The sequence below is a fragment of the Chroicocephalus ridibundus genome, chromosome 1 (assembly GCF_963924245.1).
Source record: "Chroicocephalus ridibundus chromosome 1, bChrRid1.1, whole genome shotgun sequence".
NCBI classification, from domain to species: Eukaryota; Metazoa; Chordata; class Aves; order Charadriiformes; family Laridae; genus Chroicocephalus; species Chroicocephalus ridibundus.
This window is the reverse complement of record NC_086284.1, coordinates 165,526,250-165,549,853: the sequence shown is the minus strand read 5'-3', so window position 1 is coordinate 165,549,853 and position 23,604 is coordinate 165,526,250. Positions and strand designations below refer to the sequence as shown.

The 23,604-nt window shown below is 51.0% G+C and overlaps 2 protein-coding genes across 6 annotated transcripts; both read right to left on the bottom strand.

The window, feature by feature from the left end:
• Positions 1–101: 101 nt before the first annotated feature.
• L3MBTL2 (L3MBTL histone methyl-lysine binding protein 2) lies at positions 102–18,014 on the bottom strand. Of its 4 annotated transcripts, XM_063322513.1 has the most exons (17): positions 17,933–18,014; positions 15,944–16,211; positions 15,565–15,698; positions 15,092–15,215; positions 14,045–14,124; positions 13,011–13,128; positions 12,504–12,638; positions 11,704–11,792; positions 9,825–10,056; positions 9,034–9,113; positions 8,325–8,429; positions 6,991–7,138; positions 6,031–6,113; positions 3,697–3,931; positions 2,855–2,920; positions 1,780–1,902; positions 102–901 (listed from the first exon to the last, which is right to left on the bottom strand). In XM_063322513.1, exons 1-17 carry the CDS (start codon positions 17,951–17,953, stop codon positions 792–794), a joined length of 2,151 nt encoding a protein of 716 aa, XP_063178583.1. In that variant the 5' UTR covers positions 17,954–18,014; the 3' UTR covers positions 102–791. The 4 variants fall into 4 exon arrangements, 3 of the variants coding, with proteins under 3 accessions (XP_063178583.1, XP_063178584.1, XP_063178585.1); XM_063322514.1 differs by lacking the exon at positions 2,855–2,920; XR_010069440.1 differs by lacking the exon at positions 102–901 and having other exon boundaries at positions 2,207–2,920.
• A 599-nt stretch (positions 18,015–18,613) lies between these two features.
• LOC134510429 (histone acetyltransferase p300-like) lies at positions 18,614–23,604 on the bottom strand. Of its 2 annotated transcripts, XM_063323748.1 has the most exons (4): positions 23,404–23,604; positions 22,503–22,620; positions 21,828–22,002; positions 18,614–20,298 (listed from the first exon to the last, which is right to left on the bottom strand). In XM_063323748.1, the coding sequence occupies exons 1-4, from the start codon at positions 23,517–23,519 to the stop codon at positions 20,255–20,257; spliced, it is 453 nt and encodes a 150-aa protein (XP_063179818.1). In that variant the 5' UTR covers positions 23,520–23,604; the 3' UTR covers positions 18,614–20,254. The 2 variants fall into 2 exon arrangements, with proteins under 2 accessions (XP_063179818.1, XP_063179810.1); XM_063323740.1 differs by lacking the exon at positions 18,614–20,298 and having other exon boundaries at positions 20,895–22,002.

Here is a 23,604-nt window from a genome sequence, read left to right as displayed (position 1 = left end):
GTTTACTTGCACCCAGCCACCTACAGCCCTCTTCTCCTCCCCATTTTGGCTAACACTCGTACCTTGATGATCTGGAAAACAATACACAAGCCTTTGGCTTTTTCCTCAAGTTTAATTCACAGGGCTTTTGGGTACAGATCAAATTTACAATAGGATTGCTAAAAAAATTAAAAATTCGAACTGTGCACCGCGTCCTCTGCAGTTCTGGCTTCAAAAGCAAGAAATGACACTCAAAAAGGTCTCTTGCTCCCCCAAGAGGCATCACCATCCCTTTTTGGTTTTTCACCTCTCTTCATTCTTTCTGTCCTGATGTTCTCGGGGTGGGGGGGTCACGGGACCTAGAGCAGGGAGCACAGCACAACGTGCCATGAGGGCAGCTGATGTCCTGACGCATGTGACCTGCACGCATCATCTCAATACTGCAGCTCGGCACCTCCAGCCACGGCTGAGAACCCAAACTGCCCCTTCGTGCTCTGGCAGACTCTTTCCCCATTAGGAGCTCCTGCTTGGAAAGGTGCCCTCAAAGCCAGGCACACAAAACCCCAGCAGCCACCCTGGTCATGCTCCTCAGCACGCCTGCGGCCTTTCTGGAGTCTGTTTCCCAGGGCTTAAAATTAAAAGTCTGGGGGAAATTTTCTTGCACACCAGGAAAGCGGAGTTGTGATGTTGCAGGGCGGTCTGACAAAAAAAGGGAAGGCCCTCTTAGTCTTCCACTTCCCTTTGCCAGGACTTTCCCCAGAGTCACAAGGTGAAGTGCAGGCTGCTGTGGGCAGCTGGGAGATAGCCCAGGATCAGTCTGTGACCTCCTGCTTTATGCTGCTGACAGGAACGGGAAGCTCTGTAGCTCCAAACTCTGCTACCGAGGGGTCGATGGTTTCTTCTTTCACCCGCACGGCAATGACTAGCAAGAGACAGAAAGAGAGAGGGGAAAAATAAGTAAGTAAAATCAACCCATGCTGCCTCCCTCTACCTGCGGCACCCCAGAACCCGCCCTGTTCATGCAGATACTCAAAATGCCCCAGGTTTCCAGCCTACCTCTTGAGGGTCCCTTACCACCGGCAGCCCTGTCTTGCTGGCACAAATCTATCCATGATCACAGCAGCGATCAGGATGGGACTAAACCCTGGCAGCATTCAGCTGCCTGCTCCCAAGAACAACTTCTCCTCGGGCTGAGGGAAGAAAAGCCAGTGTGATCCATTCTCTACCTGCCTAGATCCACAAATGGGAAATGAAAATCTATGAGCAATGAGGACCTTCATGAGGCTCCATCCCCATGAAACCACTTCACCCACCCTTTTTCCCCCAACACCCACAAGTGTTGGCAGGTGACCCTGCTGCTCTTCTGGTCACCACATCTCTTGGTGCTCAGCACGATGGGCTGTGTTCACATGCTGCGACAGCCCTTGTGGGGACTGGGATGTGACAACACACTTCTGACGTGTCCATCTTGACTCTCCTCTCTAACTGACCTCGCACAACCAGACTGCCCAGTAGGGCAGCCAGGTCCATCAGCAGCATCAACAAACCCAGCTACGCTGGTGTCACCAAACCTCCTCAGGAGGCAGAACTTTCCAGGGAAAGCTGACTGAGGCTTTCTTCCACTCTCTCTGTCTCTGGAGGAGTGGGGAAGGATATTTGTCACATATTGCCTTTCCCTGCCTGGGGGCACCCATGACTTAACAGCCGAGAGGCAGCACAGGCCTCTGGAGGGCCGGTGGAATGAAGGGTGTACGCGAGGGAGTTGCATGTGGCTGCCGGGTAGAGTAATCACTCCCTTACTCTCATCAGGTGCTGGCTCTGGCAAAGCCTTGCTGGCAGCTTTTGCTTCTCGTTTCGTCTTCGAGGTGGAAGGCTTCTTGGCAGTCTGCTTGACGTTGCGGGTTTTGGCGGGTAACTTTTTTCCTTAACAAAGAGATAACAGAGCATGGGGAAAAGCGTGTTTCTTTTCCCCTGGAAAAATCAGCAACCCTGCTCCACTGAGAAACCACAGGCCAGGGACCAGCACAACTGACCAGCAAGCTACATGGTCATTAGCTGCCAACTGGTTACTCGATAGAAATGGCCTACTGGAGAAAAATCTCTATAGTCACCATCTCAAAATACGCTCCTCCGCGTTCTCCTTCATTAAAGGCAAGGCACTTCAGCGTGTGCTTAACTTCCGAGGAGCGGATCCTGTTGGAATCAGTCTAGAGTCAGCTTTGCTTACCTGTCTGGGTCTAGTCCTAGGCAATGGGCATGTTGGCTCCAAGGCACGGACACTGTAGCATTAACGTTTTCATTTTTAGCTGACGTTTTTATTTAGGTTGAACGTCTTTATATTCTTTAGATGTCCTTTCCTCTCCACCCCCCAGGAAGGAATTTCTTGCCTGTCTACACACGATTTGCCACAGCTACTGCAACAATGACGAGAACAACGACAAGATGAAACAATGACACGGTCCAGCCCCACTACTGGCCTCTTCAGCCCTCTCAAGGCCTTCTTTCCCTCAGCACAAAGCAGGCAGGGTTGCTCTCCAGCTACCCTGCAGCTGCAGCCAACAGTCTCCCTCCGACCACGGACACGGTGGGGAAAGCAGCACAACCTCACGCCTGGAAGCAAGCGCCATCTATACCTCGGCCAACAGAAAACAGACTGCAAAACAGATCCTTCCCACACACACAGCTCTCTGCTCTCTTAGGCAAGGGGGGCAGCTAAGAAGGATGAGGCTGTGTTGTCAAACCCACAGCTGACTGAGGGCATCCACAGCAAGACAAGGCCTCTCTCTCCTGCTCTGACGGGACATGATGGACAAGGTTCCTCTAACTGGGCCCAGCCTGCGAGCGAGCGGGAGGGCACTAATCAAACATCACTCACTCTTCTTTCCATAGGGTTTCTTCTTCTTCTTGGGCACCTCCTTGGCCTTCACTGGAGTTGTGGGCTCTGTCATGGAGACGAGAGGGAAACGAAAGCCAAGTCCCATAACCAGTAGGTAACTGGGATGAAGTGACATAAGCGAGAAACAAGATACACCCGTCCCCCCGAGCCAACGCCCTCTTCCCGAGACAACCAGCTGAGGGGAAAGCAAGGCTCTAGGGCAGTTGCTGTCTGTGCTTCCAGGCGAGGGCCCAGGGTGGCAGGCTGGGGCAGCACAGGGGAGAGAGGCCCAGTAGAGATTTGGCAGGGGCAGTAAAGAAACAAGAAATGTAGCTTGGGACAAGAAGGAAAACGTCTGCAAAGGTGAGGCAGTGGCCTCCCTGTGACACGGGAAGGAATAAACTCTTGAGAGGGATGCTCTTACCTTTTACAGACAGAGTCAGAGAATTGATGAGAAAAGGGAGCGAGGGGCCAAGCTCCCCCTGCTACCTGGCTGAGGTTGTAGGCACACTTAGTAAAAGGGAGCTGTGCGGGGATAGGACCACCTGGAACTCTACCCAATTTCATCAGGAGCAATTCTCTGTTGGTGTGCAGGTGGGGGAACAGAGGAAAAACAGAGCCAACCTCAAATCTCAGGCTGCTTTCTCCCCACCACAGACTCCTCCCTCTGCCAGCTGCTAGAGTGTGTGGCAGCAGAGGAAGACTTATGGTGGTAGCCAGTGCAAATCAAGGAGGCAATTTTCTCCTCCCTACAAGGCCCACAAAGGAGGAGCCACTCACAGAGCAGGAGGAAGGAAACCTTTGCCTCTAGCATTAGAGACCACAGTCAAATTTTCACTCACCTGGAACAACTGGTGGTTGAAGCTGGTAGCCTGTCAGCTCGCACCACCCCACAGGATAAATGTCTGGAGACTCGCAGTCCACCCACTGGTCGTACTCATTGTCCCAGCCATCAAAATGGATGCTAAGGAGACGCTGGACTACACGCTTCACAGTGGCCACACATATGAGCCGGGGCTCCATCAGGTCCACTGCTTCCACCTTCATGCCTGCCTTGAAGCCATGGTTTGGGCAGTCCTGGGTGCAGAAAAAATGAAAAGAAAAAAAAAAAAAAAAAAGAAAACCCAAGGCCATTGCACTCAGTCCAAACCCATACCCAGCTACCAGCAGCCTAGAACAGCTACAGCTTAAAGCAAGCGGCGAAAGAACAAGCCTACAGTCACGTAACAGAACCAAACAGTCGCGTAACAGAAGGGGACACATGTGAATAGATCTAAGGCCAGCTGTGTCCCTATTGAATCTCAGCCCAGCCTTTAGAAATAAGATCCTGACTTAAGGGGAGCATCAGGCAGCAGTTAAGGGACACCCAATCAAACCTATTAACCTGAGAGGGCCCTGGGAAATCAGAAATATCAGCACAGGCCCAGGTGCTGCAGCAGTTTTGCTGATGCCAAGCAGATCCCCTCCACCCAAGTGCCAGCCACATATCCACAGGCAACAGGCAGTGCAGAATCCACCAGGAGCCTGGAGCTCTTGGAAACAGTACAGAATCACAGGTCACTCTCAGAGGGACCAAGATACCATTACATCCACAAAGACATGACACTGTAGTCCCGACCAGCCAAACAGGGCTTTTCTTGGAGAGCGCACCCTTCCGTGCCTTGGGCTGTCCTTAGAGGTGCTGACCAGCAGCAAAGAGCAGCCCAGTAGAGACCATGTATATTGTCTCCCCTGACTTCAGGAAGGCTTTTAACACTGTCTCCCATAAATCCTCATAGAGAAGCTGATGGAACTATGGGCTGGGTGAGGAGACAGTGAGGTGGACTGAAAACTGGCCGAGTGGCTGGGCTCAGAGGGTGGTGACCAGTGGGCATGAAGTCTAGTTGGAGGCCAGTAATTAGCATTGTACCCCAAGGGGTCAATACTGGTCCAATCCTGTTCAACATCTTCATTAATTATCTGGATGACATGACAGAGTGTCACAGAATAATAGAATTGTCTAGGTTGGAAGGGACCTTTAAGATCATTGAGTCCAGTCATCAACCTAACACTGCCAAAACCCACCACTAAACCACATCCCTAAACACCACGTCTACCCTTCTTCTAAATACCTTCAAGGATGGTGATTCCACCACTTCCCTGGGGAGCCTGTTCCAATGTTTGATAACCCTTTTGGTGAAGAAATTTTTCCTAATATCCAATCTAAACCTCCCCTGGCAGGTAGAGGTCCTAGTGTCATGTCAAACTCAGCAAGTTTGCTGGATACAAAACTGGGAGGAGAGACTGATACACTAAAGGGTTGTGCTGCCATCCAGAGGGACCTTGACAAGCTGAAGAAATGGTCTGACAGGAACCTCATGCTGTTCAAAAAAGGGAAATGTACAGTCCTGCACCCAGGGAGGAACAACCCCAGGTACCAGCACATGCTGGGGGCTGAATGGCTGGAAAGCAGCTTGGCAGAAAAGGACCTGGAGGTCCTGGTGGACACCAAGTTGAACATGAGCCAGCAACGTGCCCTTGGGACAAAGAAGGCTAATGGTATCCTGGGCTGCATTAGGAGGAATGTTCCCAGCAGATCATGGGAAGTGATCCTTCCCTTCTACTCAGCACTGGTGAGGCTACACCTGGAGGGCTGTGTCTAGGTCTGGGCTCCCCAGTACAAGAGAGGCATGGACATACTAGAGAGAGTCCAGCAAAGGGCCATGAAGATGATGAGGAGACTGGAGCATCTTTTATATGAGGAGAGGCTGAGAGAGCTGGGACTGTTCAGCCTGGAGAAGAGAAGGCTCAGGGGGATCTTATTAACGTATGTGAGTATCTGAAGGGAGAGTACAAAGACGGAGCCAGGCTCTTCTCAGTGGTGCCCAGGGACAGGACCAGAGGCAACAAGCACAAACTGAAACACAGGAGGTTCCTTGTGAACATCAGGAAACACTTTTTACTGCAAGGGTGACTGAACACTGTCACAGGTTGCCCAGAGAGGTTGTAGAGTCTCCATGGAGATATTCAAAAGCCGTCTGGACATGGCTCTGGGCAACCGGCTCTAGGTGACCCTGCTTGGGCAGGATGACCTCCAGAGGTCCATCCCACCCAACCAGTCTGTGACAGCCAGAGCTCTTGTGCTCCTTCTTGCTGACTGCAAGCATCCCTACACATGTCTTCGTGGCAGCACTCACCGTGTTGAAGAGCCGTGCTGGAGCGGGTCTTGATTTAGTCTTTTCCAGGTAACTTTCCCAGTTGAAGGTCTGCGCATCTTGCCCTGCAGCAGGAAGAAATGGTCAGCAGGGAAAAAGGCAGTCACTGGGCAGACCAGCTGGGAGAAAAGGCAGAACAGACAGGAAGCAGGCATACCAATTGGTTGCAAAGTGGCTTCATTAACCAGCATATACAGCCTGATCTTGGACATAAATCAAGTGCACAGATTCCATGGCAGTCCAGCACTCGCCTCCAGTGGGCAAATATGGAAAAGTGCAAGCTGCAGCTCTGGACACCTGTGTCAGTCACATATTCAGACCACAGAGAAAGGTGAGGAGAAGCAGCTGGCAGGAATAAGTATGTTCAAAACACACCACTAAGACAAATCTTTCTCCCACATCAAAGGAAGACAGAACAGCACTGCACAAAAGTGCTGCAACACAGAAATTCAGAGCAGGCCTATTTGGGTATGTCCAGATGAGGCAGTAAAAACACTCCTAGGGTGATTGCCTCTCAGGCTTTTGCAGAAATATTGGTCTCAGATTTATTCATACAAGAAGAATAGAGATGACTCCTACCACTTTTAAGTACTGACTCATGCAGCAATGGCTCTACTTTTCCATTCCCGCCCTCCTTGTCCTTTAAACCTTTGATTCTGTTCAGTTTAGGGATCGTACACCTCTCCCATTGATCTGCCAGGAGCTAACAACCATGCCATTAATACCCTCTGGAGATGTTACTTCCTACCATAAAATACCAAGACTTGGAATATGGTCAGAGCTCAAATGGACTGGCTCTCTCAACCAGCCCTATCTCCCTGAAAAACATGCAGATCAGGACCTTTTGCTTTTGATTCACCTGAACCTGACACCCCTCAGAAAAGGGCAGCCCAGCACATTCTGCATGCACGTTTGTACCACAGGGCAGAGTCCAAATCTCACCTTTTGGAGGGGTCAAATCGATGCTGTTCTTCTGACAGAAGTTGACGGGGAAGATGGCATGCGAGGAGGCATGATAGCAGAACCAATCAGAGCCATCAGCAGATGTGGCTCCATCAATGCTGATCATGAGATACCCATCCAAGAGGACCTGAGATGGGAATGAAGGGCATGAGTGTAGAGCTTCACTTGCTCTAAAGCCTCTCCTCTCAAAGGATACATCCCCGCAGATGGATCACAATTGCCACTAGATAGTAAAACGCAATGTTACATGCTCTAGGGCATGCAGTAGCTTCTCCTGTTACGTTACTCAACAGAAGCTAATCCCCAAAGCAGCAATTTCTGCAGAACTGGGACCAACGTTAATAGCTTTGTGAAAAGGACTCAGCCATAAACAGTCAGGAGCTTTGTTCTCCTCAGAAACAGGCTTTATTGGCAGCCCAGAGACCCTCTAGACCAACCAGGTCATGAATTTGTCACTGGGCAGAAGGGAAGGGCCCCACCTTCAGACTTGCCACTTTCTACAGTAACAAGACTTGTCCTATCCCATCACTCAATGGTAACTGATGCCTACCAAATGTGATGGGCACATCTGCCCCAGCCTCTTCACGTGTCCAAGCAATGGCTGAAGGGAACATTTTACAGACACAAAGAGCTTTCCTAGCATCCTCCTGCCAAAGCCCAAGTGCCAAAGTCCTCTGTTTGGGTTATACAGGGGCTAACAGCTTCTTCATGGAGCAAGAAAAGCCCAAGTTCATGCTGTGCTTTACGACATGCAACACCCCTCACTGAGGAAACCTGGCCAAGCAATTTACTTCCCAACACTAGCTCAGGAGTAGAGCTCACTGCCCCATCAAGAGAGGCTGCAGGAGACATGTCTATCCTCAGCTTCCTACACCAGTGAATGCACCACTCCCCACATAGAGGTGACCCCACAATGCTTCCCCCATCCTTTCTCTCCTCAAGGCAGCACTACAGAGACCTCCTCTTTATGCACTCCAAGAACTAGAGAGCAAATCTTCCCTCCTGGATGCCCAAGGGTGAAGGAAGGGTGGCAGCTGATAACACACACTGGACAGTTAGCTTGCAGACCAAGCATGTTCATCTTCATGCTGTCCACTTAGGCACACGTGGACGACTGCTGGTCTCATTAGCTTCTCAGACCTCTGAAGTAATGCCCCAGTTCCCTCCATATACCAGCTGCCTACCACTATTAACAGCCCACTCCTCCCCCTCATGCAAAACCCTACCCGTTCTTACTGATTTACAAAGACCTGAGGAGAGGCTGGGTTATCTCAGGTTAACACAGTAGACCCGCTTCCGCCCACTGAACTTACCTTGCAAACAGTGGCCACACAAATGTTGCCCAGATTCAGGGGGTCAATAGCCTCCAGTTTCATGCCTTCCTCGAACCATCCTCCTTCAGCATAGACAGCTCGAACCTAAGGGAGACTCTGGTACGTCATGTGCTGTCAGAAGTATGGGACAGTCCCATCCTAACACCAACCACACAAGTGCAAACAGGATTAGAGCTTCTTTACTTGGCTCAACCCAAGTTGGGAGGGGAAAGAAGAAAAATTACAAGAAATACAAAGAGGCAGCCAGAGGAACTCTGTGTTTGTGTCAGCAATCGCCTGCCAAGGCCCCGGTCACTCAGAGGGCCAGGCTCAGCACTCAGCCACTGCTCCACAGCAAAGCCAGCCTCCTTCCCATCTCAGACCTTACCAGTATGATCCAGCCCCTTGTCTGAACTGGTCTCTCCCATGCAATCGTCTTCCCTCTCCAACTCAAAGTTTCAAGCAACTGCTCACCCTTCAATGGAATCCCTCAATCTGTCTTTGTCTTTTAATTCTCCCATCTTTCTATTTTGACCTGCCCCTGCCCAACCACAGCCTTGACATCCCAAATACCTCACTGCCCTATAGCTGTACGGGAGACAAATGAGCCATCCTCAACAACCCACAGAGCAGTATATATACCCAAGGAAGGAAGCGTTATCATTGCTTCCTTTGCTGTGGCCAGCACAGAAAGGCAAACTTGTCCTACCTTCTTAAACAGATAGGGGACAGCATCACAGTAAATCTTCCGGAAGGTGGGATGGTTTGCCATGTCACTGCGTTTTTCTTCTGTGAGGAATGAAAGAAATAGAGAGGTAAGAAACCTGCAGCAACTGCAGTAAGAAAATACACTGGCTATTAATTATCTGGTGAAAGCTCAGCAGCTGTGAAAGAGCTAGATCAGAGACCATGAGAAGAATAATGAAAAAAACCCAACAGGTCAGTCCCTCCACACCTTCCCATAACATGGGCTGTGATGTAGGGCCTGCTCAAAAGCAGATGGACAATCTTCCTGAGCGCTAGTGATGACACCTCTACATGCAGCTTTAATCACCAGGGAGAGGCAGCAAGAAAGGGAAACACAACGATAAGGATCAGCAGGGCTCAAGTCTTGCTTTTTCTGCCAGTCTAAGCTGACCAAGACTTCCTCTCTGTAAAGTCCAGAAAAAAACCCCAAACTGATGGCATCCAGTCTTACAGAAGCCAGCATGAAATTTCTCAAAAAGACCATAAACATCTGTGATGTTGCAGACTCTGCATTCTCACACTGTGGGGACGGACTACCTGCTTCAGGTATGAAACCCTACATTCCCTCTGTCCTGACCTGTGGCAGCAGATCGCTGGGCTTTTATTTATGCAGGGGGAAAAGCAGCAGACACTTGACTGCATAGACCTTATCTATCAGGTCCTCAGCTCCCAGCATGTCAAGACTGGTGTCAACAGCAGGGTCCAGGCAGTTCACAGGAAATCAGAAGATGCTTGTGGTGGCCTAATCCCTACCTGTTTTCTTCATGCTGTGGCCCACTCTCCGTGACCAGCCCACAGGATGGATGAGGGGACTCCACATGTGGCACCAGAAGTCATCATCACTGTCGCCGTCCTCATAGAGGAGTCTCAGTCTGCCCCCAATCACTGTGTCCACCACTGCCATGCGTGTCCGGGACACATGGTTCTTATCCACCACCTCCACCCGCATGCCCTGCCGGAACGGGTACTTCATGCTCTCCGCCATCTGGCAACAAGCAAGAGAGGAGATGGGATCAATTGCACTTGGTGTTTTCCTTCCCCACACACTTCAGAGAACAGCTTTCCCCACAGACATCCTAGCCAACCCCCTGCGCTGCCCAAAGCTGACTGGGAGACACTTCTGGGAAGGGATGTATGGGAGTGGGTTCATCAAGGGGATGGGGAGCTGCCACCCCCCAACATGACAGCACAGCTGGGCACCCGTACTCTAAGTCTCCCCTGCCCTGTGGCCCCATAACAACTACCCCCATCCTGTCCCAGCAGCTGTGCCCAGCCAGCACCTTGCATGAATGTCCGAAGCATGAGAAACAGATGTCGCTTCTGTTCTGCAGGAACTGAGTAAGGAATTGCGTGCTTTTTTCAGTCATGAGACCATAAGGGTTTCAAGGCTGGAAGCAGTAAGAGCTGTAGTTTCCCAAAGGGCAACAGAATTTTCAGCTAACTTTAAAAGAGGTCAGGCCCTTATTTTCACCTTTTTACTCCGATTTACTCCAAATTGTGATTAGAGGTAGAGCAACATGATGATCTGCCAATTCTACCTCCAATGCCGAAGTTACTCTGCAGACTGACCCAAAGGCACAGGCACACAAAAAGAGTTGCTGCCTTCTAACTGATTTTTTTTTTTTTTGAGACCTTCAGTTTGCTGATACAGCCTAGCCCTACACATGCACAAACACCTGAAGATGTTTAAAGAACACCTGACATTTTGGCACTGGGGATCCCAAATGCTGTGCAGCAACTAAGAGACACAGCTCAGAACAGATTCAGATACCCAAAACAGCCTACACTTGAATCCAGAACTTTGAAGGGAAGGTCCTCCCCTGCCACCTCCTGTTCATTAGATGGAAGTTGGGATGCTGGGAGGAGAAAGATACAGACAACATCTGTCTCCCTCTACCACTTCCCTTCCACAGTGTGAGCTCTCAGCTACAAGCCATGGAACAAGCAGCTACAAACATCCTCTCAACTTTCTGAGAAGCAACAAGGAAAACACAAATTACGCCAAGGTCTCCAGCTCAGCATCACCAGTTACCTCACACATAGGAAAACCCATCACCTGCCTTGCTGTCTCTGGGACCATCTTCCTTATCTGTGGTTTACAAAGTTGTCAGCAACAAGAGTCTCTTCTCCCCAACAAGTTCTAACCTCAGTGCAGGCTACACAAAACAACCACAAGAGCTATAAAGCTGACAAGGCCATGGCACAGCTGCTTCCACGTACTTTGAGGGAGCCTGCACCCCTCTCGCTCCCCACAGGCTGCCTTGCTACCAACACTGAAGACAAAGGGTTTTGACTCTCAGAGCCATTCTCCAGCACTGAAACAGGGCAGGGAAAGGCCAGTCTGGAGCTGCACTGGCCTCTCCCATCAGCAAAACGCAAACTCACACCCAGTATTTTCCAGCACAGGTTGACATGACAACAGCTTTTAAAGCTCATCTATGACCCAAAGTAGAAATGGCTGTGCCATTACCTACAGGATCATGACAGGTGTCTCGCTGACCCTGCCCTGCCTGGGTTTCAAGGGGACAAACAGAGGAGTTGCACAGATCAGAACCAGAAGAGACGTGTTGCACACAGGTCTCTTGGCTTCAGCTTCATTTCCACACGTAAAATGACAGCCTCCCACATTTACCTTGATGTGGAAATCCACTGGGATGGTCCTGGCTCCCACCAGTTTTTTCATGAGGTAACTTCTCCAGTCAGTGTACTTGGCATGGATAGCTACATACGCACAGGAATAAAGCACATCTTTATGACTGAAAGAATTACAGCACCACACTACATTTTTCTTCCTCTCCGAGAGTCCATCTGCATTAAAAGGCCTTCTTGACGTTCAGATCCTGTACCTGCTCTCAGGCAGACTCTGTTCTACAAGCTCACCCTCACAAATGGCTGCAATGGATCACCATTACAGAACAGACTGCGCCAAAGAGATACCCAACTCCACTGATCTAAATGTGGAAGTGATATTAGAGCAAAAACACGTGGGCCATACCAAGTAATTCTCAGCTTGCCAGAATTCTGCTAAACTGGATAATTCTGGCATCCTTCTCTGAACTGCTAGCTGAGCAAGGGCTGGATCCAGTGCACTCCCCAGAGACACTGTGCAGGACGCAGGACAAAAACCTCCCCCAAAAGTTAAGCGTAGCCACCGTGTGGGTCAGAATGAGGAATGGCCACCTGCATTAGCCTCTGCCCATAGGTCTGACACCAGCTCTGCATCCAGCATCCCCAGATCAACGACAGGGAGATGCAGAGAGAGCAGTCCAAGCAGTCTCCAGCTTCCCAAAGAACTAACTGTTCCTTGTAACTCAGAGCACAAATGGAGCTGTGGTCCCACGTACAGTGGGAGCACCTTTCCCACTGCACTACGCATAAACCAAGGCTCCTCAATGCCCAGGCACATGCTGACCCCTCTCGTCCCACACTCACTTTGTGGTGGTACCAGGATTTTGCTGTTGATGGCACACCAGCCAATGGGGTGAATATCCACTGTGCCCAAATTGCACCAGAAGTCATGGCTGGCGTCACTCTCAAAGCCCTCATATCGCAGAAGGGCCCTGTACCCTGCCAGGACAGAGCAGACAACCAGAGAAAGACATTAGAGGCCAAGAATTTCTCCTCTCCCCATTGGGCACCACATGCTTATTTCCTACAGCATTCCCTATGGCCTTCATTGCTCTGCATAGGTTATCAGAGCTTCTCTAGCCATTCTGGAAGCAGAACCGCCCTTGCAAAGAGCCCAGCAACCAGAACAGGAACCAGATGCTGGTTTCCTCCCGCCCCCACACTGGCGTATTTCCTGTTCCAAAATCTCTCAGCAATTGCAGAGGAGCTCCTAAGAGCTGGTGCTTTGCATGACCAGCTACACTCGGCTCTCCAGAGCTTCCCTCAGAGGTTAGCCGTCCCCAGCTGTCAGGAGTTACATTGGAGACGTACCTACAGTCTGGATGACAGACGCAATCCAGTACACGCGGCTGGGGAGCACAGCATCACTGTTCAGTACTTCCACTTTCATACCTTTCACTACATCATCCCACTGATCGAAGAGCGGCACCTGAAGAATTGAGGACGCCACGTTGGGAGAGGGACATTGACAGTTAGAACAGGGCTCAGGCCCTCATTCTAGCTTTCAGAGCCATGTTTTTAGGCAGCTACACTTTCACCTTAGGCCCAAGTTTGCAAGTCTTACCCTTCCTCTATCTGCCAACAGCTTGAAATGCAACTGAACTGTCCCAGCACCTCACTGGAATGTTCACAGAGGATCCCAAAAGGCAGAACATTCTATAGCAACACTTAACTATTTCACTGCCAGCTGCCCTATCATCCCAAAGTAGCTGCTGCCATTCCTCTATGGTATCAAAATCCCTAACCATCAAACTACTGTGTCTTCCTGACCGATCCTCAAGAAAAATAAAATTTTGTTAGTATTATCACAGATCACAACTCAAAAAGAACATAACGAGTCTTAATACACAGAGAGGCTGGGGCTGTTATAATACCTAAGAACTGCCATTCTTTCTTGTATCTGCCTTGACTACTTGGCCCACAAGGATTGCAAATCAGTATGATATGAACCAGACACGCTAGAGGGGCAGCTACTGACAGGCCCACTTGAACTGAGTTCCTCCCTGCACATCCCCCTGGGCTGAGCTCACCCACACAAACTGCAAAGGCACTTTCCACTATTCCTCCCCGTCAGAATTAATTCTGTCCCCAGCCAGCACTGGGCCATAGCTACTGGCAGTGCCTCTACCAACTCCCCCTCTGCTTCCTCCCCCAGAACTCCTGGTCCCTCTGTGAGACTCCCATTCTTAGCTGTGAGAAGTCTCATCTTATTTCCTTGCATCAACTGGGGCTTAATAACCAGCTCCCCTGGTCTCTTCCCACCACCTAGTCACTGGAGTACAGGGGAGCCCCACGCGTACGGCATGTCCCATGCGCACTGCGAGGCACAGCAAAGAAGAACTCACGTGTTTGAAGCAGCTGACAGGAGCTGCCTTGAAGCCATGTTCCTGCAGGTATTTTCCCCAGTCAAAGCCCAGGACAAGTGCTATAAGCACACAGGAGAGCAGAAAATCAGGTGAGATTACAGAAAAGGCACAGAGGGCTCAGTTACCTCTGGACTACATTTTGCAGCCACATTGTGGCCTGCTCACAAGGACTCGGCATTCCACTGCATTTTCCCTGGTGGGGAACTAAATCCCATGAGTGCACAGGGACCAGCCCCCACAAGAGGCACAATATATTATTAATCAATTCTTGCTGTCACTTGCTTTTGGGGAAAGAGGGGCAGGAGGGGCAAAAAAAGGGGTCAAATCCAGCCCAGGGGTGAGAGTGGAGACTGCATCATGTCAGTGCTAAACCACTTAGCAGCTCTGCCTCTCAGCAGCAACACTGCAGGGTCATACCAGCAGCGCTTGCTCCCCCAGCGGGTGCTGAGAAAATCAGAGTGAAGCACTGAGATATTAATCCCACAGTCATGCCTGATCCAAGGCTACAGCTCTGCTCCAGCAGCAGTCTGCTCAGGGATCAATCCTTGCTGCCACCCCCTGGGGCTTCGCTTTTGCCCTAACACAGCAGCTTCCTACTCCTTCAGCTGCAGTGTCTGGCTGTTCATCAAGTTGATCACTTAATGACTCGACTTAAATATAACTCCCCCCAGGCAGTAGGGCAGCAAATGGCTGGGAGCAACAGGGCACCTTTAAGTCAGCTTTGCCAGTACGTCATGAGACTGTGACTAGAGAGCTTGTGCTTCTGTCCAAGTCACACCAGGAGTAAAGATAAGGCAATAGCGGATGGGCAGGAACGCACCAGGACTCCGTTAGCACCACCAAGGTGAGGGAGAGAGATGTGCCCCATGTCCTGCCAGCCTGTGTCAGAGCAATCCACACACATTGTTTCAGTACACGGCAGTGTACCAGAGGGGAGAAAGAGGACTGCAGAGCTTACAGCCCTCCAGGTATCTCCATTTCTGTGGCTCCAGCAGCTGCACCTCCTCACACCCCACCTACACTCACCATCCTGGCCTGTCAGTGTCCCATCTGCCAGCTGCCCCGTGCCCTGCGAATGGAGGAAGGCTCCAATCTTGGCCGACCAGGCTGCCTTGTGCAGAACTTTAGCTTTCTTTGTCGGTGGCTTCCCCTGCAAAAGAAGGAACATTAGGAACACTAGTGGCACAGGAGAGAAAGTCAGTCCCAGCAACTGGCCAGCAGGGCACCCATCTCTTCTTTGGGGCATTTTTCAGTTTACTACAATTTTTACTAATGCTCACAGGAACAAGAGGAAACAGCAGTTAAAATATCAATGTGTCCTTCCTCAGCTTCTAAGGAGCACCACCTTTCAGCTGGCATGTGTTCCTTGGGGACTTCAGGCAGGAAGAACAAGTCACTGGTAACGTCAGCCTGACCTTTAACTAGAGAGCAACTACCCACCCCTGCGTACAGGCACATCCTGCTCCATCTCCAGGGAAGAAGGAAGGGTTTTGACTCACCTGAAGTCTGGCCAGGATGCTGGCCTTCTTGGAGTTTGAGGAGTAGCTTCTGGAACAGGAGACACTGCAGAAACGTTTGGTCTTAGAGAAGAAAGCCTCCCTGGTGCCCACAATCCCACACATCTCGCACACAGCTGAGAGAAGAAAGGCAATAAAATGTGAACAGCTGGCAGGGTCGATACACTACAAGGACAGAACCGAGCTCAGATAATCCTTATTACACATAGCAGCTCCCCCCATAACCCAGAAAATGCAGTCTCAATCCAGTGCTGCTCCCAAAGCATACTCAAGATGCAGTCATGCACCCTTCGGCTTCCCCCAGCCCTTATTCTTTCCATCATACACGTGCTTTAGGCAGAACAGGCAGGCAAGGCAGTACCTGGCTCAGAGCCGCTGTCCTCTGTGAGCCGGCCTGTGGACGGCTGATGCACAGGAGAGGTTGGAAGCTCTCCAGCCTCTCGGTCTGCCACCTCATCATCACTAGACTCATCCAGACAGGAGCTGCTGTCACTGCCCATGCTGCTGTTATAGCCCCGGAAGCTGTCATAACCCCCAAAGATGTCCAATTCATCATCCTCCTCATCGTCATCGCCTTCCTCCTCCACCCGTTCCAAAGACGAAGTCTTGTGGCAGAAGGTAGACACCAACTGAAAAAAAGCCAGTCTGCTTTAAAATAGACATTTTACACCACACCCCACAATAAACCTGCCTTCATTGCCGGGGGGAGGGGGGGGCCCACCTAGATCATGGAGGGGTCTAAGGTTGAGCAATGTATCCATGTAACAACCCCAAAGGCAGGAGTCTGAATCCCTAGCAGGAAAACTATTACCCCCACAACAGGTCCCTTCACAAGTATTTCACAGGCTGCATTCTGCTTCCCAAGAGCAAAGAGCCACGGAGCTGCAGCTACATAGAAAAAAAGTTTGAGAAACACAGAGGGAATCCAGGGAACTACACTGACATGCTGACAGAGCAGACTGCATCCATCCAGGCACTGTCTCTTCCAACAACTGCACAGTAGTGCAGACACCACCAACATTAAAGTCACCGCAAACTTGAGCGTGGAGCACAAAGCTGCACACTCTGGCCACCATAGCTCACAAGACCAGTCCAGCCTGATGTCAGCAGGACAAACTCGACTCTGGAGAAGGCTGATGTTCTTTGGAAACTGCATAGTCCACAGCTGACCTCAGTTCAGAAGCTGCACTGGCAGGACAACAGAACAATATCTGTTAAGAGTTTTTCCCCTACAGCCAGATGTCTGCACAACTAAACATCTTCACTAGCTTTTGTAGCTCTTGCTACGAAGCACTAGCTCTTGCTGTTACAGCAAGAGAGCAGAGAGGCAGCGACTAAAGAAAGAGCACAGAAATCCAGTGACTGTTTCTCAGATTAGAAGAGCCTTGAACCAGCCTCCAAATAAGGGCTGGGAAAAGGTGTTAGCAACTCATGAAAGAGCAGCAAGAAATCAGCACAGGGAGTGATGGAAAGAAAGGTGGACTGGAACAGCCACACGAGGCACCAGGATACAATTGTGCATCCAAGCAAGCAACAACAAAAGATCAGCAGCAAGTCTATCACCTTCCAGTGCTAAATTCCCTCCAATCCTTGGCTCCTGGGTATTATAGACACATGAACAGGAAGATCAGACTTCACTCACTGCTGTCTCCCCACATTCTCCCTACTTTTCACACAAGGTCCTGCCTCACACACACAGAACTCAGGTTGCTCCCCGAAGACAAAGCTCCTCTCCTGCAGATCCGCAGGCAGCATTCCTGATGACTGAAAGGCCTGAACTCCTCAAGAAAAGCACATTAATCTCTTTCTCGCCCCTTTCTGGGGGTGCACCTTCCCTCAGCTGGCAGGAAGTGAACATCTTTGCATCGTTACTCTTCCACCAAACACGAATGAAACTTGCGGACACGTTACAAGTTCCCAGGGCTGACAAGCAAGGGCAGCACCACCCGCAGCTGGCTCAGAGAGGCGGGGGGGACGCAGAGGCCCCATCCCGCCCGGGTCAGACCCATCATCCCCCTCCCAGCACCAGCCCGGTATCCGGCAACACGGGGGCGGGGCGGACAGCCACGCCGGCAACCACAACAACACGACGGCAAGGAGGAGGCTGCCCAGCAGTCCTCGCCCCCTCCAGGCCGCGGGCAGCCCTTACCCCGTACCGCACCGCAGCCATTACTCCCCTAACACAGCCCGGGCCTCGCGCCCTCCCTCAGGGCACCCGCCGGCCCAGCCCGCTGCCCCAAGGCTTTCCCCAGCGCCCTGCGGGCGGCTCCGCAGCTGTAGGAGCGGACGGCCCCGCTCCGGCCCAGTTCCGGCCCCGGAGGAGCCCCCGGCGCAGCCCGTCGCCGCTCACCTCCCCCCGATCCTGCTCCATGGCTCCCAGGACGCCGCTAGCCCGCCTCGCGCGCGGGGAGCGCGTCCCCCCTCAGCGGCGCCTCCGATTGGCGGGAGCCGTGAAAAGAAAGCCAATCAGAGAAGAGCTTGTTCTCGCCGCGCTGCCCGCGGGGCACGACGGGAGCTGTAGTTTTTTTCCCGGCCCGGCGGCGGTGAGGCGCAGCCATGGCGCCCGGCGGCGGTCCCACCCAGGGGCGGAGGAGAGGCCGCCCCGGCCCGGCCCCGCTCCCACCCCCCCGGCCCGGCCCCGCTCCCGTCCCCCCGGCCCGGGCCGTCCGTTCTCGTAGTTCTGGATTAGCGCTCTCAGTCCCAGTAAATAACAGATCCCCAAACTTCAGCCCCACGGACGCACCTGACACCCAGCAGCCACCAGTGTCCCCAAAAAGGATGTGAGCCCCGCGGAGACCCACAGCTGGAGTCGTGTGTCCTAAAAATAACAAGAGGCTGCACGCAGCTTCCTAGAACTGTTGGCGAGTGGATAAGGATTTGGTTTGAGGCGTGAGGAACGCCGTTAGTGCGGCAGGTGTCTCCCACCCTACCCTGCCGTGTCCCAGCATTGCAGGGTCAGTAGCCCCCCTGCGTCAATGGTGCTGCTCCTCGTGTCCTCAAATCATCAGTCGCCGAGATTTAATGCATAAATAGATGTTTTATTTGGCAAAGAAAGTATTACCTATACAAAAGAGGCCTCAAAGTGCTTACAGTGCTATGCAGTTGGTTTTAAAAATTTGTACGCATTTATAGCATCCGTTCTTCTGTGCTCTAGGTGACCCTGCTCTGGAAGGGGGGTTGGACTAGATGATCTCCAAAGGTCCCTTCCAACCCCTACAATTCTGCTATTCTGTGAAATCCTTCTCTCCCTTTTGGCTCTTTGTTCTTCCCCATGGAAAAGTGTTGCGGTCCCAGTGATACCGGCAGCAGCATCCCTCACCACAGCTGGCTGTCTCTGGCACCCGTCCTCTTTTACGCAAAAGCTATGTTCCCCAGACATAGTGAAGTATTTCTCATTTCTACCCCTTTTATTTTGTTATCACCTTCATTGTGTTGACATTGCACCCACAGCAAGGTTGCCGATGACACCAAGCTATGTGTCCCAGTCAACACGCTGGAAGGAACGGATGCCATTCAGAGGGACCTGGACAGGCTTGAGAGGTGGGCTCGTGCAAAACTCATGAAGTTCAATGAGGCCAAGTGCAAGGTCCTGCACCTGTGTCAGGGCAATTCCAAGCACAAATACAGGCTGGGTGGAGAATGGATTGAGAGCAGCCCTGAGGAGAAGGACTTGGGGCTGTTGGTGGATGAGAAGCTCAACATGAGCCACCAATGTGCTCCTGCAGCCCAGAAAGCCAACCGCATCCTGGGCTGCACCAATAGAAGTGTGGGCAGCAGGTCAAGGGAGGTGATTCTGCCCCTCTGCTCCACTCTGGTGAGACACCCCCCTGACCAGCTCTGGGGGCTCCAACGTAAGAAGGAATTGGACCAGTTGGAGCAGGTCCAGAGGAGGGCCACAAAGATGACCAGGGGGCTGGAGCACCTCTCCTGTGAAGGCAGGCTGAGAGAGTTGGGGTTGTTCAGCCTGGAGAAGAGCGGCCTTCCAGTACTTAAATGGAGTCTACAGGGAAGATGGGGAGGGACTCTTTGTCAGGGAGTGCAGCAATAGGACACGTGATAATGGTTTTAAACTGAAAAAGGGGAAATTTACATATTAGGAGAAATTCTTTACTGTGAGGGTGGTGAGGCACTGGCACAGGTTGCTCAGAAAGGCTGTGGATGCCCCATCCCTGAAGTGTTCAAGGCCAGGCTGGATCGGGCTTTGAGCAGCCTGGTCTAGTGGGAGGTGTCCCCGCCCATGGCAGGGGGGTTGGAACTAGATGATCTTTAAGGTCCCCTCCAACCCAAACCATTCTATGATTCTGTGATTGTAAAAAGAAAAAAAAAAGCCTGTACTGAACGTTCCTACTCTGTACAGACTTTGCAGTGAGCAGCTGCACAACAGATGTGTGAAGCATGCGCACAGTTCCTCTCTCACACATAAGTGTGGCCTTTTGCAGGCAAAAGCAAGGCAGCGTGGACAAGGTTCATTCCAAAGGCTCACCCACACACGCGGGCTGCTCTTCCAAAGGCGCGAGCATGTCACTCTAAACGCAAAGGGGTGTCACTATCGGTGCGGACCACGCTGAGAATCTGGGGTAGCGACTGGGGTCACAGTCTAATTACAGAGGGACAGGGGCGGGGAGCTTGCAAAGTCTACAGCGTGCAACTTGAACAGCAGATTTCCATAGCATTAGGGATCCTCCAGCCTCAGCTTTTCCAGACAATTCTCCAGCACTGTTAAGAAACAGAAAATTGCTTTTAAGGTATTCAAACAATGCAGTTGATATCAAAATAAATTACGGAGTCTGTTATTCCCTTGCAAATACTGCTAGAGAGCGCCCTGCATGACAGGCAACAAAGCTGTTTCCAGAAAAGACACAGATACAAAATTAAAGGTTTATTAAATCTTTCTACTGCAATAACCTCTCATGTAACACATTATGAGCTATTGCGGGTGTGCATCCCCTGCTTCCTTCCCAGAGCGGAACAAGCAGCGCCGCTCCCTCAGGTCACAGACAGGCTGGCTCAAGGCTTCTCAAGAGCTTAAAAAAAAATGAGTCCTGTCGTGGCGCAGAACAGGTTGAAAGGCAGTCCCCATCCCACAGCTCTTTCATGTCATTGCAGTTCTAAATAAATCTTTTCAATAAATAATAGTATTTAAATAATTTCCTTTTAATTTGATTAAAATTCAAATTGATTACAGAATACTTGTATTCTCTTTAATAATAAAATCTTTGTTATGAAACAATATCAAAATATCTTGGTAAAGCCAGGTCCTTTCTTTAGGAATACAACAGCACTGACAATCTCAAGAAACAAAACCCCAAAACTTAGATTAATTTTTCCTATCTCCTTCCCTACTGCTGCTCTGTGCCTGGTTTCTGTTTTGATGTCATCTGAAATAGAAATTTTAGAGAAGGGCTGCTGTCAGGCGAAAGCACGGAAGGAGTTCAGGGTGCAATGGGAGGAATTATTCCTGCAGGACAGAGGCCAGGCTGCTTTCTCACAGCCGGATACAGGCACTCAGCTCAAAGTTGTGCAGCTGGAGACACTTTTTGTACTTCAGCACAGCTCTGTTCCTCATCCCCACAACTGTCTTTAGCAGCACTGCACACTGGCTCTTTGTGCCTCTCTACTGGGACTGTCCCCTCACCCATGGTCTGGGGTGGGGAGCTCATGCTCCAGACCCCTAGGCTTCATAAATTCATCCGCTTCTCCTCCAGAGCCTCCTTTTTAGTTTTCTACTCTCTGTCATTTCAAACAGCTAATGAGGATACTGGCAGTCCATGGGCTGAGTTTCACTTCCAGCACCACGTGGCAGCCATTTTGGTTAAAGGGCCAGCTTCGAAATTCTTAAGTGCAGCGGGAAGTGGCACACGGCTTTAGTAACGCTTTTCCTCTCACCTCCTATGCTGACACAGTTAAGAAAACGAATAGCATTGCAAGGGTTTCATTTCTGTCATCAGCACTGGGAAAGGCAGCCATTTGGAAGAAAAAACGTTTATAGACTTGTAACCCTTCGTCATACTTTTTACAATAATGTCCTTTGAAAAAGTAAGGTAGAACAGCTCCGAAAACCAACAAGCAAACAGAATTAAAAAACCAAACCAAACCAAAAAGTGTTCTGCTTAACTTTTGGCAGACTAATTTTACAAAGGTAACTGTGAAATGAAAAGCGGGAAACGGTCATCAGCCTGACCATGATGACCATGGCAGTACAGGATTCCCCTGCACCAGGTAGTCAGTAACCCAACTGATCTTACTTGCAGACATCCCTGGCTGGGGCTGTCCCATGTTGGGCCCTTGATGCATGGGAGCCTGTGGCATGCCTGGAGCACTTGGGATCATGTTTTGCTTCTGCAGCCTAGTTCTTCGTTTCTCCTCCAACTCCTTCTGAATCTTATAGATCTTCTCTGCTAGCAAGTGATAGTACTCTGCCTGTTGGCGAGGAATACAAGTCGGGAAAGGAGACGACACACACTTTAAGTAAAGGCAACTGGTCACAGTGATCCAAGCTTGGAAAACAGCCTTACACACACACATTTCCGCTTGGGTGGGGGTGGCTCTCCCTTTGCAGGAGCCGCTGGGCAGATAGGAGGGCAGAAAGGGGCACTGCTGGCAACCATTAGGCCAACACTGGACGTATCCCTTCTTGTGTTCAACACTTCTTTGGGAGAATCACAGTGAAGAGCTTCATGCTGCTTTCAGGGGACCCCGAGAAGTCTCAGGGAGAGCACGACCTGACGGGCACCACCCCAACTCTGGCACACCCAGGCAGAAGCCTGCAGCTGGCTGGTCCCTACACCCCATCCAGCAGCCCTCAAACACATGTTTCCTCAGCCTGGGAGTCTCATCTGTGCTTTCACTCCTCTTCCTCCCCACTCACTATGGGATCAAGGCAGAGACACATGACTGGACAACAAAGGATGGCATCTCACCCTGCTGTTTGCTGATTCATACATATCCCCTTCCACCTTCCGAGCATATGCCACCAGATTCCCGAAATGTTGATCCCTCAGTGCTCTAGGGTCAGGAGTAGGAAATATGGCTTGGACTCTGAGAAGGGGGGGAGAAGCACACAAGTGATTAGAATATCCCCATACAGGGACATCAGCACTAACCCCAGTGATCTGAACACAAAGCAGCAGGCAAATCTTCTGCCAGACTGAGGCACTGCTACTGCTATCAGGCGACATTGCCCCCACATATATGGCTTGAGAACAGAGTGGGACACTTAAAATCACAGAGTCATAGAATTGTTATGGTTGGAAGAGACCTTTAAGACCACAAAGTCCAACTGTTAACCTAGGACTGCCAAGTTACCACTAAACCCTGTCCCTCAGCACTACATCTACACGTCTTTTAAGTACCTCCAGGAATGGCAACTCAGCCACTTCCCTGGGCAGCATATTCCAATGCTTGACAACCCTTTCAGTGAAGAAAATTTTTCTAATATCCAATCTAAACCTCCTCTGGCACAACTTGAGGCCATTTCCTCTTGTCCTATTGCCTATTACTTGGGAAGAGAGACCAACTCCCACCTCGCCACTATCTCCTTTCAGGTAGATGCAGAGAGCAATTGGAAGGACAGAGGAGAATACTACTTGTGCTCCTGATCCCTTAGGCAGTTGTCCCAAGGCCCTGAATTCTCTCTTGATTGCCTTGGGCTTCCAATCCACCAGCCCCACACCAGCAGAGGCGGCTCCATGTTCTGGGCTTCTGCTTTCCCTTCTAACAGACCCTGACAAAACTCGCTCCCTGGCCCCCTGGTTTTGGAAGCTGGGCTTCCTCCCACCCCACACATACACCTCAGAGATTGTTTTGGTATTAGCTACTCACAATTTATAAACTAATCGGTCTCGGAGATCCTGAGTGACTTCTCCATGCCACTGCTTCTGGCTGCCTCCTGACAGAACAGAGCCTCCCAACCCTAGGCCGAGCATCTCGGGGTTCATGGCTACCGACGCTGCCGCAGTTTACTGAGGGAAGTACAGCCTCCACACCCCCCACCAGAAAAAAAAACGTCGAAAGAGATCCCCC

What these genes read in the sequence shown, in the direction of transcription:
- L3MBTL2 (XM_063322513.1), bottom strand. Translation starts at nt 17,953, where the DNA reads ATGGAGCAGGATCGGGGGGAG. An exon ending in GGACAGCGGCTCTGAGCCAG is followed by an intron (nt 15,699 to 15,943) that starts GTACTGCCTTGC and finishes TTCTTCTCTCAG; the next exon opens with CTGTGTGCGAGATGTGTGGG. An exon ending in CAGTGGATTTCCACATCAAG is followed by an intron (nt 10,057 to 11,703) that starts GTAAATGTGGGA and finishes GCTTGTTGCCAG; the next exon opens with ATGGCGGAGAGCATGAAGTA.
- LOC134510429 (XM_063323740.1), bottom strand. Translation starts at nt 23,519, where the DNA reads ATGAACCCCGAGATGCTCGGCCTAGGGTTGGGAGGCTCTGTTCTGTCA. An exon ending in GACCGATTAGTTTATAAATT is followed by an intron (nt 22,621 to 23,403) that starts GTGAGTAGCTAA and finishes CCCCCTTCTCAG; the next exon opens with AGTCCAAGCCATATTTCCTA. An exon ending in ATGAATCAGCAAACAGCAGG is followed by an intron (nt 22,003 to 22,502) that starts GTGAGATGCCAT and finishes CCTCGCCAACAG; the next exon opens with GCAGAGTACTATCACTTGCT.